This window comes from Epinephelus fuscoguttatus, linkage group LG10 (genome assembly GCF_011397635.1).
Source record: "Epinephelus fuscoguttatus linkage group LG10, E.fuscoguttatus.final_Chr_v1".
Lineage (NCBI taxonomy): Eukaryota > Metazoa > Chordata > Actinopteri > Perciformes > Serranidae > Epinephelus > Epinephelus fuscoguttatus.
In genome coordinates this window covers 23,267,245-23,280,927 of record NC_064761.1, presented here as the reverse complement: position 1 = coordinate 23,280,927, position 13,683 = coordinate 23,267,245, and the positions used below count along the sequence as shown (strand labels likewise).

The following is a 13,683-nucleotide window of genomic DNA, read 5'->3' as shown; positions in this document are numbered from 1 at the left end:
CAGGATCAAATATGCCAAGTTGTGTTTCGCCAAAGCAAGCACAGCAGTAGTTACCAGCAAATCCCAGTTACTGTCAGCCATGTATTTATTTTTCCGAACCCTGCTTTGACAGATGTGGAAGAAGTTCACATTTCTCTTCTGTTAGAAAGTTGTGTTCTTGGAAATGGAAATCACAAAATAAAGTGGAGGCACACAAGTTATCAGTGTGTGTTTTCTCATCTGAATTCCAAATGTCTTTAACCTGTTCACAACGAAATTCCATAAATTTAAAGAAACTGTTTTGCAGTGGTGTCCTGTTGATTTAAACTTACACTGCACAAAATGTCTCAGGTTCCTGGGGAGAGTCTGGATCAGAGAGAGGAGCCGCCTCCAGGTCATCAGAGGATCAACCACTCCTGCAGCATTCCTTCACTCCAGGTTATCAGTGTTTCTTTGTACTTGCCAAGGCCAAGTTAATATCAGCGTATTTCATCAGCACACGTGTTATATAGTTAATTTCTTAACTGTATTTAAACTAGAAAATCATAATCAAATGTCCTATCTTGTTGGTAACGTGTCCACAGACTTGTCAGTGCCTCTGCAGACTCCACGTGACACCAACATGATAGAAAACAACGTCAGTAGAAGAAGAAGAAGCTCTTCCTCTAATGACACTGACGACTCTGCTTTGCCTCCAAAGTTTCTAACTGCAGCTCATCTGTCTTCTCTCAGAGACTTGGTGTCGGACAAGAAAATAACAGGTGGTGAGATTTTATCACATCTTATATCACTCAACTCAAAATGATGACATCAAAAAGTCTTATCTGTGAATGAGATAAGTGTTATTTGCAAATATTTAGTTTGTTTCACTCTGCTGAAGTGTCACATGAGCACAAAGCAAAATCATCAACACTGTGCAGCATTTTAAAAAAGAGAATTCTACACAAGAGTTTGTCTACCTCCTTTTAGTCAATTGAGAAAGGCAGTATCTGAGTCGTACCAGCTCTAGCAAACAGTGTGCTATGGTAACACTGCTGTATAACCTTTGGTGGAGGGTGTATGCAGGTATACAGGGTATACCCACCTATTTTTCTGGTTGTTTACACTATCTAGCTAAAAAGCCATGGGAATATATAGGAGAGTGCACCATTTACACCTCTGTAACCTACCAAGCTACCTAGTAGTGCACCTACCTCATGAACTCCCACTACAGCACTGTTTGGTGGTGGGGACAGATGGTGTACCCTATACAAATATTTAACCACAAGATGGCAGCAAAGGAATGAGTTTCAGGTTTTGTGCTGCCTTTTTAAACCTGAAATCATTTGTGCCAAAGGTACTGTGAGTAATCACTGTTTCATTTAAAGTTATATAATTCCTGTATGGGTGTAAAGTTTGCACTATGTCAAAACAGGAGAAAAAAGTTAGGATAATAATGATAACTGCTGTGGGTTGAGTGATTTAAGAGAAAAAAACAGTACTCAGGTAGAGAGAAATGCTGATGAACAGGTCCAAACCAGGGTCATAATCACCTGTTTAACACTGGGGGGGGCATTTGCAGCCTACACCTTCTGCAACCCAACCCTCCAGACTTTTAATCAAAGTTTTATAGTACTATGACTTTTTATGATATTTTTATGGCATACTAACACTTTACAAGAACAATCACAGTTGAAAGTGTAACACTAACCCAACACTCATATTACATGCTAGTGTTCCCCTTTTTAATACAATTGAAAATAACAAAATAGAGAGTACAGCGTTTGACATGATTGTAAATCAATAGTTTCTGCTGGGGTACGGCGACAACATTTGGACAAACCACACAGAGAGCTGCAGTATACCACAATATTAGAACCAGTAGTAATAATGATATTGGCAATTTGTGAGCTTATTTATTTTTTGTTAGCATGTCTTAGCACATTTTTAATATATTTTTTAAATCAATACACTGAGACATTTGAAAATATTTGAATATTAGAGGGCGATATAGCTTCCTCAGTATATGTTGCAATAATAGCCAAGGAACAGACACTTTTAATATAGCAGCTGTGGCCATGAAGGAGAAAGAGGGCAGAATGACACAGAGTGTGTAGTCAGCCACCAACAACTCTCCATCATGGGACACTAAAATCTTCACTAACGTCACTGAAATTATCTTATGTGTTTCTTTTGTTATACTCTAAAGATTCCTAAAGGAAAGGACTTTGTGTTGCTGCATCATAAAAACTGATGTGACCCGACTCCATAAAGCAGAATAAAGAACTCTGGGATGTACAGTATTGCCAAGTTAAAAGATTAATTTGAACATGTGAAATATTGGTGAACATCTGTCAGCATACAAAAAACAAAATGTTGATATCTGACATTTCATTTAAAAACAAAATCAGCAATATATCAGTCGGTCCAGTACAACCCAGTCTGCAACAAATATTTTCCTCAGGTCTTGGCAATCTGAAGCCATTTCAGTAAATGTTACTGATCAAAGATGATAATAACACCATGGCTTGTTTTGTATTATCACTATAATGCAATTTTATATGAGATACTTTTTTTTCAGTACGTCTGGGGCTCCTTGTCACTCTCAGTGGTCCAACTGAACTTCTTGACCCTCAGCTCCTTCTCTCCCTGAACAAAGAGGTCAGTGGGTTATCCAACACACCCGAATAAGGATGTGTATTGTGTGCTTCAAATTGTTAAAAACATAAAAAGTTGAATGATTTCAGTGTCAACTGCAACATCTTTTCCTTGTGGTTAAAAAAAAAAAGAAGTTGCACTTGTCGTTGGGAGGGATTGTAGATATGATTAACTACAAAATTAAGATCATTATAGGTGGGGGAAAAAGATTTAAATTAAAATCAACAGTGTTTATTTAGCATATAAGACACATTGGAAAGTAAATACACAGAGCAGCAGTTACCTCTGTTAGTCATTTGGAGTGTAACGGCATGGTGAAGCAAGCACATGGAGATTGTTTGAAGACAAGCCAAACAACAAACACTAAGCCCAGCTAATCAAAGTTCAGCCAGTCTAAGGTCAAAGACCCAGTAAACCTCTTTGTTTGCTCTGATCAGACTTTACTGTTTATCACTCAGTCAGCAGTAAACTACGAGCCAATCCCACGCAGACTCAGAGGCTTGAGTTTTTTAATTTCAAAGTTATTAAATTTCAATTCATGAACTCAGTGGCATTTCAGTCTAACAGCACCTTTTAATTTAAAGAGCAGGCCTGGGTGGATTAAAGGATTAGAGTCTGGAGAACTCCACAGACTGTTGCTGTAGTGGGAGGTTTAAGGGTCAGAGGCATTTTTGATCTTACAAAGAAGTCAAACAGCACTGAAGCAGTTTTAACAATTATACAGAAAAAGATTAGACAAGTGGAGCTCTTGTGCTGAAGTTGGTGCTTATGACTGTCCTCTGTTTGTTCTTGTTTGTTTGAGAAGCCTGGACTCTACAACACTGGAGGGAAGGCTGGAGTGTTCTCAATGAGAATAGTGGGAATAAAGAGAGTGACCTCTGCACCCTGATTTCATCATCCACCGCCAATCTCACCATCTCTTGGATTATTTATGAGGAAAACAATATGATAAATGAATGTATTCTGTCTTCCTGACGCCCATGTTATGTTGTCATAGCGTGTGATTGTGTTAAAGTCAGTTTAATTTCAAATCTTTGTGTTTAATTATCCATTAAAATTTAACTTCATGTGCCTTGAAACAAGCATGTGCTGCGTGTCACTGTTGGCCCCGCCCACTAAAAATGATCATCCAATAGAAATTGACGTTGAGTCTTTATTCCCACCCTCCCTGCTCGTGTTCTTGATGGTCGTGAGGAAGTTTTCTGCACTACACCGGTCACAGAGGTGCGAGTGAATGGCCTGACGCCTCGTTGTAAACAAACGGATCCGCGCAGACGTAATTGCGCAAGGATGGCAGACGCAGCCTTCCAGGAGGACACGGTGCCCGAGGAGGAGAAGGAGTTTCAGAGGATTATAGCTCTGATCGGAGGCAAAGAGAGGATTTATTTGGTGAGCGACGCCTGTAAGAGCAAAGAGGCGGACGGGGGTGATAATGGAATAATGCAGGAGTTCATCCGTGACATGTTTCACAGCAGCAGCCCGGTGAACAGCAACGGGCAGCGCCAAACCTCTCCGTCAAGCAGCCACGGCGACACCACGGCAAGTGGAAACCCCATTTCCGGCGAGGTTGTCAAAGGCAATGACATACCTCTCATAGCGAGGCCCAAGGATTTGGATTTGAGAGCCTGCCCGTTAGAAGAGGACGAGGAGAAGGAGAAGCGGCCAACGCGCAATGGCAACGCGCAGAGAATAGCAACGAGGAGGGCGAACATTTACAGCCTGAAGCGAACCATAGACTCTCCTGTCATCATATTCATCTTCAGACAGACATTCATCAGCAAAACTTCAAACGAGCTGTGCTTGAAAGAGACGCTGAAGGACGTAAAGGCACGCACGAAACGCGCCAGGATCGCCCGACCGGCTCTGATTGGATTAATACGCACCAGGCAGGAGAGCGTCGAGACGCATCGATGTGCTGAACTCCTGGAGCGTCTGATCCGCTCAGTGTTCCACAAACAGTCACCAGAGACAATATGGGTGGGCTGCTTCATCCCGGAGACAGAGGACAAAATGCTCAACATCAAGAAAAACGCCTGCAAAGTCATATACTCATCTCAAACAGCAGGTGTAATAACATACATTCACCTTAAGTAGTTTTACACACATCCATTCACAGCAGACATTTGACTACTATTCTTCTTTTCTGTTTGCTAAGACACGTGCTGTTTTAGTTGCTCAACAACACGTCCCCATTTGTCAACATGAAGTTTGGACTGTGGTGTGTTTAAACAGGGCAACATGAAGATTTGCATGAAATATTTGAGCGTAAAAATGGTGAACCACAGATTTTGACACTTTTAATGTCGAGCCTACTATAAAGATGTCATCTACATAATTATCACCAAATGGAAATGAATTTGGAGATGAGAGAAGTTCATTTAGATAACCATAGAAACTAAAGGAATATAATAGTTATTATAGTGATACCCAAGTTATTAGCACCGTCACAGTGTATGTTCCCTGCAGGACTATTTTTAAACACTGTAGTAATTTGTATTACTCCACCATGTAGGTCAGTCCACAACACTCACAAGACCACATATTTCTACACACATTTTTCTTCCCAGGCATGGCTACAAAGAGAGCATTCATGAAACAATCAGGCCTTTAGATAAGCTGCCAAATTGTTAAACGCTTATTATTGCCTTTCAGATAATACCAGGGATAGAGGGAACCCGCTTTTCTGGCCATTCCAATGTTTGCGCTGGGCTCAGAGAAGAGGCCAGGCCAACAACAACGCTTCAGCCGGCAGGCAAGGAGGTACAGCAGCATTTTCCAAAACTTCACTTTGACTGAGCTATACAGGCATTTTAGTTCCCACGGAGTTCTTTCAACTCTCCTGTTCTTTTCTGTTATTTTCTTTAACCACTGTGTACACCAACTTTGTCCTGATCAGGGTTTCCAGGGGACTGGAGGATACACAGATTACTGCATAGGCAAAAGGCATGGATACAGGTTGCCAGTCTATCACAGAGCCAACAGACGAACAAAGACATTCACATGTTTACTCTTACTTTACGCTTACTCTTACTCATACTCTTCTTTGGATCAGATTTCATGTAGTGATACACAAAAAAAATCTGAAATGAAAGAAGCAGAAAAGACCAGTTTAGTCTCAGTGTACTAGGCTAGGATTGCAAAATTCAGGAAATATTAAAGGTGGACACTTTACATGAGAATTAATGAGAATATTTGGAAAATATTTTGCCAAAACAGTGACTTATCTATTTAAGAAATATAAAGAAATATTTTTGCACTTGCTATCACTGTGCACCCATCTTCATTTGGTATTATTTTATCGAAAAAAAAAAAATCCAGAAATTAATTTAAGATATTCAGGAATCCCTGACTGAAAGAACCATAAAGCAGGTTGGGAAAAATGGACATGACAAAAAGAAAATCAAAACACTTACAACCAAAAAACTTCTGGAATGCACTGACCATCAGATTTATCCTACACACAACAGAGTTACTGAGCCATGGCAGATGTTGTTTCAACACTTACAGGGAGCAGGGACATACTTAAATCCCTCTGCAGACAAATTGTGTCATCATATTAATTTCATTAAACTCACAGTAAGTAACAGTGTTTTCATTGTTCTGGGTTTTTTTCTTTTTCAGGTGACACTGGAAGTCAAGAGGAGGGCATCCCTCTGAAAACCAATTCCCTGTCTGCGGGGCCTCATGTGGATGGAGAGTCAGCTGGAGGAGACAGCTGATGCCATGGCGCATGACCTGTGGCTGCAGGCGTATCACAGCAGACAATCCTGTTTTAATTGTGAGGAGAAAGTTGGCCTTGTGGTGCTACAGAGCCTTACTACATGTTACAGTGTTTCGTGCTAGGCCAACATGATTCTTGTCCTGAAGTAATAATTTGCTTAATAGTCAAATCTGTTGCTGCCTTGCTGATTTACACACTGTGTATGCCTGGTGCTGATTCAATTAACTGTCAATTTTTGAGGCCTAGATCGATATTTGTTTCGTATTTCAGTACATGTTGAACTGCCGTATGGCTAGGCTACAGTAGGAAACTTACAGCAAATATACTCTTCTAACATGGTACATAGTGAAGTCTAGGGTTAGACTGCCAACTTGCCCCAGACCTCTTCAAAAAACCAAGGTTTATTGTTTGTCATCTTGTTGTTGCTAATTTGACTGACAACTTATTTGAGAATATTCATCATCAAATCACAACATCAATTGACACAAAAGGGGTCTTAAGTGGGGTCCTGCTTCATTAACAGGGGTCCAGCTGCTTATTTTTATACCCGTGAGACGCCCCAGCATCCAGCCATGGTCAAGCAATGTGAATCTTTTTTTCCATGTTCATATATTAGAATTGTGTGCCTTAGATTGGTGCTATTGGCAATAGCATTATCTGCAGTAGAAATGGATGAAATTGCTTTTCATCCTTTACATAGGTTATTTATGTAGGCAACTGGTTTGTACATTCATATAAATACTGTATGTAAATAAACACAGGTAATCTTGTGTCATTGTGACATTCATTGCCTATTCTTTCAAAATAAAAGTAGGATATTGCAAATGAGTACAAACTCATTAAAGGTCCCATTTTAAGCTCATTTTCGTGTAATTTAGGTTTCTACTAGAACATGTTTACATCAGGGTTCCCACAGTCACGAAAAGTCATGGAATTTCACAATTATATTTTTCCAGGTTTGGAAAAGTCATGAAATTAAAAATCATTTAAAATTTTGGAAAAATCCTGACTTTCCATGTAATATAACACAACGCCTTTTTTTTCTGTAGCTGTCTACTGAACGTAATATGCATCAATGTGTTACAACCATTTTGTTTACCATAAAAAAAATCAAATTGTGTTTGAATAGAGTTTGAATCTGATATGTTTGAAAAATGCTGGGCAAGTGGGGCAAGAAAAATGTACAATGGGTCCTTGAAAAATCATGGTTAAGTTTTGAAATTTTGTCCCTGAAAATGTGGGAACCCTACTACATGCTTTAATATCCTAAAACACATTATTTGTCTCATACTGTCTTCTTGAATCCATCTGTATTCATCATCTGTCTTCTTCTGTATTCTCCGTCTGCTTCACCTTAACATCTCTTTACACCCCTCTCCTGAAAAAGCCCAGTGTGCTCTAATTGACCAGTGTTTGTGGGTCTTCCACATCAATGCTCTCAGTGTCTCAGCACTGTCACTGCAGGTGGGGAATGAGTGTAATGTCACTGTAGTGGCAGTTTCTATCTTGATAGTCTGTTTCATTTGCATTCCATTGCTAGGCAACAGCTTGGGTTGTGACATCACACATTTACAGATGTCCTGACAGCTTGTTCAAAGGCACAATTTCTGAATACAGACTGTGTGCATTTCTCTGTGGATTGAGCATTCACAGTATTAATATAGCACCAGCACCTACTTTTTATTAAAAGACATATGGAGATATAACTTGCTACAATATAGGACCTTTAACTATAACTCTAGTTATTTATATTACAGCCACATTGTACCTTTAATTTCCACGAATCTCATCTGCCCAGCAAACTGCATTGAAAGGCAAAAGAACTGATTCACGATAGACCACATTGAGGAAAGCCGGTCCATTAATCGAATACGTTCAGTCACAGTATTTACATAATTCCCTTTAAATGTGACTAAAGCGCGTAAAATAATCTTATATATCCTTAAGGTACTACGAATTGACTCAGCCCGCGAGGATACATGATAATTATTACAATTCTATGTATTTTTAATCAGGCGTAAACGAGGCCAGCCCAGCAAGAGGTCCTTTAGAAGGGGACTTGCGGCATTGGACAAAAAGAAGGTAGCAGCGGCTACGTTTGGTTCCACAGTTTTGCATTTTCAGATACTACAAATCTTTCCTGTTCATTATATCCCCGAAAAACCGCACGGAATTCTGCCGTCAAGCCAGTATCGAGGGGCTGAGGAGGGAATAAAGAGCCAATCATGATAACATCAGCCGGTAAGTCGTAGAAAGTGTTTTTATTTTGCTAGCCGCAACTTTAGCTAGGTGCCATTGATTTAGCTGAGTCACACAGCTAATGTAGCAATGTCAGTCAGTCGTTAACCGGTGATAGCTAACAAATCCACCAAAACAATTTTCAGGAGGTGATAAACATTTGTAATGTGTTTTTGGCATAACTGGGTGACGATTTTAATCTCTGCGAGGATGTTTTTAAATTCAGGAATTCATAATGGCAATGCTAACAGTCAAATCCTCATTGTAGCGTATCAAGACCTTAGCTTTGATAATAAAGTGTTTCAGTTCATGTTCATACAGACATACGACTTTTTTCACCTTGGACATAATGATTAAAGAAATATGTTGAAATTATGATATCCTATGTATAATTTTGTACCTTTTTACCCCCCAATGTCAGTGTAGTTGTGCCAAACAGCTTTAGATTTCACCATTGACCCTGTTCAGTCTGCCGTGTTAGCTACAGTATGTTTTTGATATCTGATTTCTGTGGCTATATGATTTGCAGGTGTAGTGTTGAATAAATTAGTTGTCCTAATACTAGTATACTTCCCCTTCAATTTTTAAAGTTATTTTTATTTTTGAATGGGTAAACCTTGAATTAAATGCACTTGACACCTTATGTCTGCCAAGAAGTTAATATGGACAAATATTGCAACCCTCATATGTTGCATGTACTCCAAAACATTAAAGTCACTGGCCCACACCATAAAAACTGCTCAGTAATGGCCCGAGGAGCGTGACAAAAAAGCTCAAGGTGTCAACCTGGCTCCCAAATTCACCACGTCCCAATGTGTTCAAGCATCTGTAGAACATGCTTGTACCCCACCTCACAATCCACAGGACTCAGTATTCGCCACCAAATGCCCTGGTGCCAGACACCGAAAGACACATCCCAGAGGTCCTGTGTCGGTGCCTTAACAGGTCAGAGTTTAGTCTGATCTGAGGAGGCCCCCTGTGTGGATTAGGGTTACCTCTAGGATACCAGCGTGCCCCACAAATACTTAGAGGAATTATGAGGCCAGGTCAATACCTCAAGGCATTCCTGAGCAGCTTTTGTGGTGTGTTGAGGGGTTGTATTGTGTCTGCAGCAGTGTTTGGGTGCATAGAGCCTTGCCAGGTGACATCCACAGTTTCCCTGCAGAACACTGCATTGTAACGAGACCATCAGTGTTGTGCACATCACCAACCAGTGATTTTAATGTTTTGGCTGATTCATGTATGTTCCTTTGACTGCACTGAAATATATTATATAACTAGGGTGGCTTGTTTTGGAATGCTTGGATAAAGCAGTAGGTATATGAAGTCAAATAATCAAGCAACCACTCTCTCTTTTTTAGCTGGAATTATTTCACTCCTTGACGAGGAGGAGCCACAGCTCAAGGTAAGAACTGGTTGAATAATACTTGAAGATGGCAAACTTCCATGAAGAAATTATGTAATGTCATATCATACCAAGTCAAACACCATTGAGAATTATCGAGATCACATGTGAGTGTGTTTTTATGTATTTGTAAAAACATGTTTTTAGGACACTGGTTCCTGATGAAAATTTACACAGTGAGCCAGTAACAAAGGTTTAAAGCTCTCAAACACATCTATTTATGTACCGTTTGTCAGATTGAAGAGTGGCTCCTGGAGGTTTCCTTAGGGGGTTAAGGTGTGGTGTGATGTATTTATTTTTTGTTTGACTCCCAATACAATGCTTTATGGGTAATGAAAACATGAGACTATTATCTCTACGTGCATTGAAATCCAAGCTTCAGATTTTATCATCGTAGTTAAGACAGTTTTGTGAAAAGCAACACATCTACATTCCAACAGTATAAGACCCAAATAATTGTGACACCACAGTTGAAGCTTGGTACTGACTGCACCTTAAACACAGTTTCCTCCATGGGTCCACCTATTGAAGATATTAAGTAAACTAAGCTGGAGAAATGGTATGTAAATTGTGTATCTGTAATACCTCTGTTTCACTTGCAGGAGTTTGCTCTGCACAAGCTAGATGCCATTGTGAATGACTTCTGGGCAGAGATTTCGGGATCAGTAGATAAAATGTAAGTACCATTGATGAGCTTGGACATTATAACAGAGGAAAGAATGTTACATTGGGCAGCAACAACTTCAGCTCTTAGTTTTATTCTTTCTCTGTCTGCAGCACAGAGAACAAATTACAATAACCCAAAGCAGGTGCAGACACTGTATGCAGATGAAATGTAGCAGGGCAGTGCAGTGTGCAGCTTGTCACAATTTAAGAGTTTGCTGCTTAGAAACTGCTCCGTGGGATGGGGGAAAGATAATTTAGATGTTGCAGGTCCAATTTTTTAGTCTTATGTAACAATCTGTGTGTTGTGTACTCTCAGTGAGGTCCTGTATGAGGATGAGACGTTTAGGAGCAGAGCCTTTGCTGCCCTGGTGGCCTCTAAGGTTTTCTACCACCTCGGAGCCTTTGAGGAATCGCTGAACTACGCTCTTGGTGCTGGAGATCTCTTCAATGTCACAGATGACTCTGAATATGTGGAGACCATCATTGGTGAGTGATCAAATAAAAAGGCTTGACCTCTTCTTTTTTTTTTTTTTTGCCTGGCTCCTCTGTGATAATGTGACTTTTTTTTTGTTTGGATGCTGCTGTGACCCTGATACTCTTAACAGTGTGAAGTCAATAGCTTTATTGGGGGAAAAAATGCATACCTCCAGCTTAGAAACTGCCAGGGCTTTTTGGTGGTCAAAGTCAATGAAGGACATATGGAATAAGATTTTACATTAAACTGTCATTGAATTCAGAGGTGAAACAAGGCCCCTTTTTTTTCATCCTTTTCCTGTGTTTGCTTTTAGCCAAATGCATCGACCACTATACCAAGCTGCGGGTGGAGAATGCCGAGCTGCCAGAGGAAGAGGAGAAGAAAAGCATCGACCCCCGCCTTGAGGGCATTGTCAACAAGATGTTCCTGCGTTGCCTAGACGACCACAAGTACAAGCAGGCCATTGGCATCGCCCTGGAGACCAGACGACTTGACATGTTTGAGAAAACCATCTTAGAATCGGTCAGTCGGCAATGTCATTCACTGATTTCACTTTATTGAAATACATTTAAAAAAAACTGTGTTGCTTTCTTATCCTCTTCCTTGTCATGAAACATGTTAACAACTGCTATGTTCTTCTTTCTCTTCTCAATCAGAATGATGTGAGTGGCCTCCTTGCCTACAGCCTGAAGGTCTGCATGTCCTTGATGCAGAACAAGAAGTTCCGCAATGAGGTGTTGAGGGTGCTGGTCAAGCTCTATATGAACTTGGAGAAGCCTGATTTCATCAATGTCTGTCAGGTAACTAATGAGATAATCAAAAACACCCTATGCATCATCTCCCTGACCAATCCCGTCAGTGTTATAAATAAATGTCCTCCTTAAGACAGATTGGTTTTATTAAGTTTTGTTCTTTCAATATTTAGTATAAGATTTTGATTGACTGAAATATTGATTTTTAGGGCTACTTGAAGTACAAAGTTCTGTGTGTTTTAGAAGTTGTATTTATCAATATTTTAATGTTTGTTGTATTTTTGTGCGGATATTTATTATGCTGATGCTGCTGTAATATATACTTGCCAGTACATTAGGCTAACCTAGCTAAAACTAACACAGTCCAATACAATAGTCCTGCTATAATTCCTAATAAATTGGCAATTAAGTGTAGTTGAGTTACTTAGCATAGAGTCAGTTTTATACTCATGATGGCATCTCATGTTTTTGCTTAAGCTTTCACGTGTTTACCTTGATTCATAACGACAAGCAATGCTAAAGACAGATCGTATACATCTTTTCTACATTCACAGAAATGTTTTTGTTTTTTTTTCCAAAAGCTGTGTCAGAACCTTAAAATCCCTCTCTTATCATTTTTTTCTCCACACCTCTCTAGTGCCTGATATTCCTAGATGACCCGCAAGCTGTGAGTGACATCCTGGAGAAGCTGGTGAAGGAGGACAACCTGCTGATGGCCTATCAGATCTGCTTTGATCTGTATGAGAGCGCCAGCCAGCAGTTCCTCTCCTCTGTCATCCAGAACCTGCGTACCGTTGGAACACCTATCCCTGCAGTCCCTGGCTCTACAAACACAGGCACTGTGCCCACACCAGACAAAGACAGGTGGGCAGCGGAGGAATCTAAGGACACACTAAATACCTAGGCAGAAGCACTGCATCTTGGCACATGTTCACACAGGACTTAGGAATTTGTCACTGCTAATGGTTTTGATTTAAGCTCTAGGAAATGACTGTTTAGACTTTCTCAGGTGCTGTGAGTTATGAGGAAAATAGCAAAAAACTCAACATTTTCCAAGCATGGCAGGAAAAGATTTATCTCAGTCTGTTAGTCAGCAGACACTACGCAGAACTCTGAACCTACCACTAGGAGGGTTCAGTGCACAAGTTTGGAGTTCAAATACTTGGGAGCTGAACAAGCTTTGTTCTTTGGTGTGCCTCTTTTTATACCTGCTGAAAATAACCTGAATAAAGACGTTAAAATGAGAGATTGAATAAACTTTAATATACATGCACATCTTATGGACAGTCAGGCCATGTACAGTGTATATATGGGATACATGCGGGGACTAACTGAAACTGCATAGACGTTTTTGAGTCGAGTTACTTAATTGTGATGAAGTGATTCAACATTGACAGATTGTTTTGTATGTGTCACAGTGATGCAATGGAAACAGATGACAAGGCGGGAAGCTCTCCCGCTGGAAAGCTGGCAGAAACGGTATGCTTTTTCAATCATTTTGTACTGTATTACTTTTTTCATTCAAGGTCCTTGTAATTTATTTGTCTCTCAATAGAGCAGCTTTGGTATGGTTGACCGCTCATCATATTGCATCACTGTGCTTTGCAGAAAGATGAGCCCAAAGACCAGAACGCCAAGATGATCAAAATCCTTAGCGGGGAGATGGCCATTGAGCTGCACTTGCAGTTCCTAATCCGAAATAACAACACAGATTTAATGATACTCAAAAACACAAAGGTATTGTAGATGAGAAACAAGATGAATTCAGAAAATGAATAAAAACACTTGAAAACACATGAACTGCAGCTTC

General features: G+C 40.0%; 2 protein-coding genes and 1 long non-coding RNA gene across 3 annotated transcripts in view; all 3 read left to right on the top strand.

Annotated features, from left to right (window-relative positions):
- The first annotated feature begins 202 nt into the window (after positions 1-202).
- LOC125896073 (uncharacterized) lies at positions 203-3,521 on the top strand. The gene is made up of 4 exons (XR_007450237.1): positions 203-417; positions 564-740; positions 2,540-2,619; positions 3,422-3,521. It is a non-coding gene; the product is annotated as an uncharacterized LOC125896073 (long non-coding RNA).
- Positions 3,522-3,772: 251 nt separating this feature from the next.
- LOC125896455 (uncharacterized) lies at positions 3,773-7,107 on the top strand. The gene is made up of 3 exons (XM_049589050.1): positions 3,773-4,681; positions 5,269-5,376; positions 6,238-7,107. Exons 1-3 carry the CDS (start codon positions 3,907-3,909, stop codon positions 6,333-6,335), a joined length of 981 nt encoding a protein of 326 aa, XP_049445007.1. The 5' UTR covers positions 3,773-3,906; the 3' UTR covers positions 6,336-7,107.
- Positions 7,108-8,388: 1,281 nt separating this feature from the next.
- psmd1 (proteasome 26S subunit, non-ATPase 1) overlaps positions 8,389-13,683 on the top strand; it is a 45,334-nt gene continuing 40,039 nt past the window's right edge. Inside the window, exons 1-9 of the mRNA XM_049587783.1 lie at positions 8,389-8,578; positions 9,937-9,980; positions 10,583-10,656; positions 10,963-11,132; positions 11,435-11,643; positions 11,778-11,921; positions 12,511-12,737; positions 13,292-13,352; positions 13,482-13,610. Of these exons, the coding sequence (XP_049443740.1) occupies positions 8,563-8,578; positions 9,937-9,980; positions 10,583-10,656; positions 10,963-11,132; positions 11,435-11,643; positions 11,778-11,921; positions 12,511-12,737; positions 13,292-13,352; positions 13,482-13,610 (1,074 nt within the window). The 5' untranslated portion in view covers positions 8,389-8,562. The remainder of the gene's footprint in view (positions 8,579-9,936; positions 9,981-10,582; positions 10,657-10,962; positions 11,133-11,434; positions 11,644-11,777; positions 11,922-12,510; positions 12,738-13,291; positions 13,353-13,481; positions 13,611-13,683) is intronic.

What these genes read in the sequence shown, in the direction of transcription:
- LOC125896455 (XM_049589050.1), top strand. Translation starts at nt 3,907, where the DNA reads ATGGCAGACGCAGCCTTCCAGGAGGACACGGTGCCCGAGGAGGAGAAG. An exon ending in ATACTCATCTCAAACAGCAG is followed by an intron (nt 4,682 to 5,268) that starts GTGTAATAACAT and finishes ATTGCCTTTCAG; the next exon opens with ATAATACCAGGGATAGAGGG. An exon ending in TTCAGCCGGCAGGCAAGGAG is followed by an intron (nt 5,377 to 6,237) that starts GTACAGCAGCAT and finishes TTTCTTTTTCAG; the next exon opens with GTGACACTGGAAGTCAAGAG.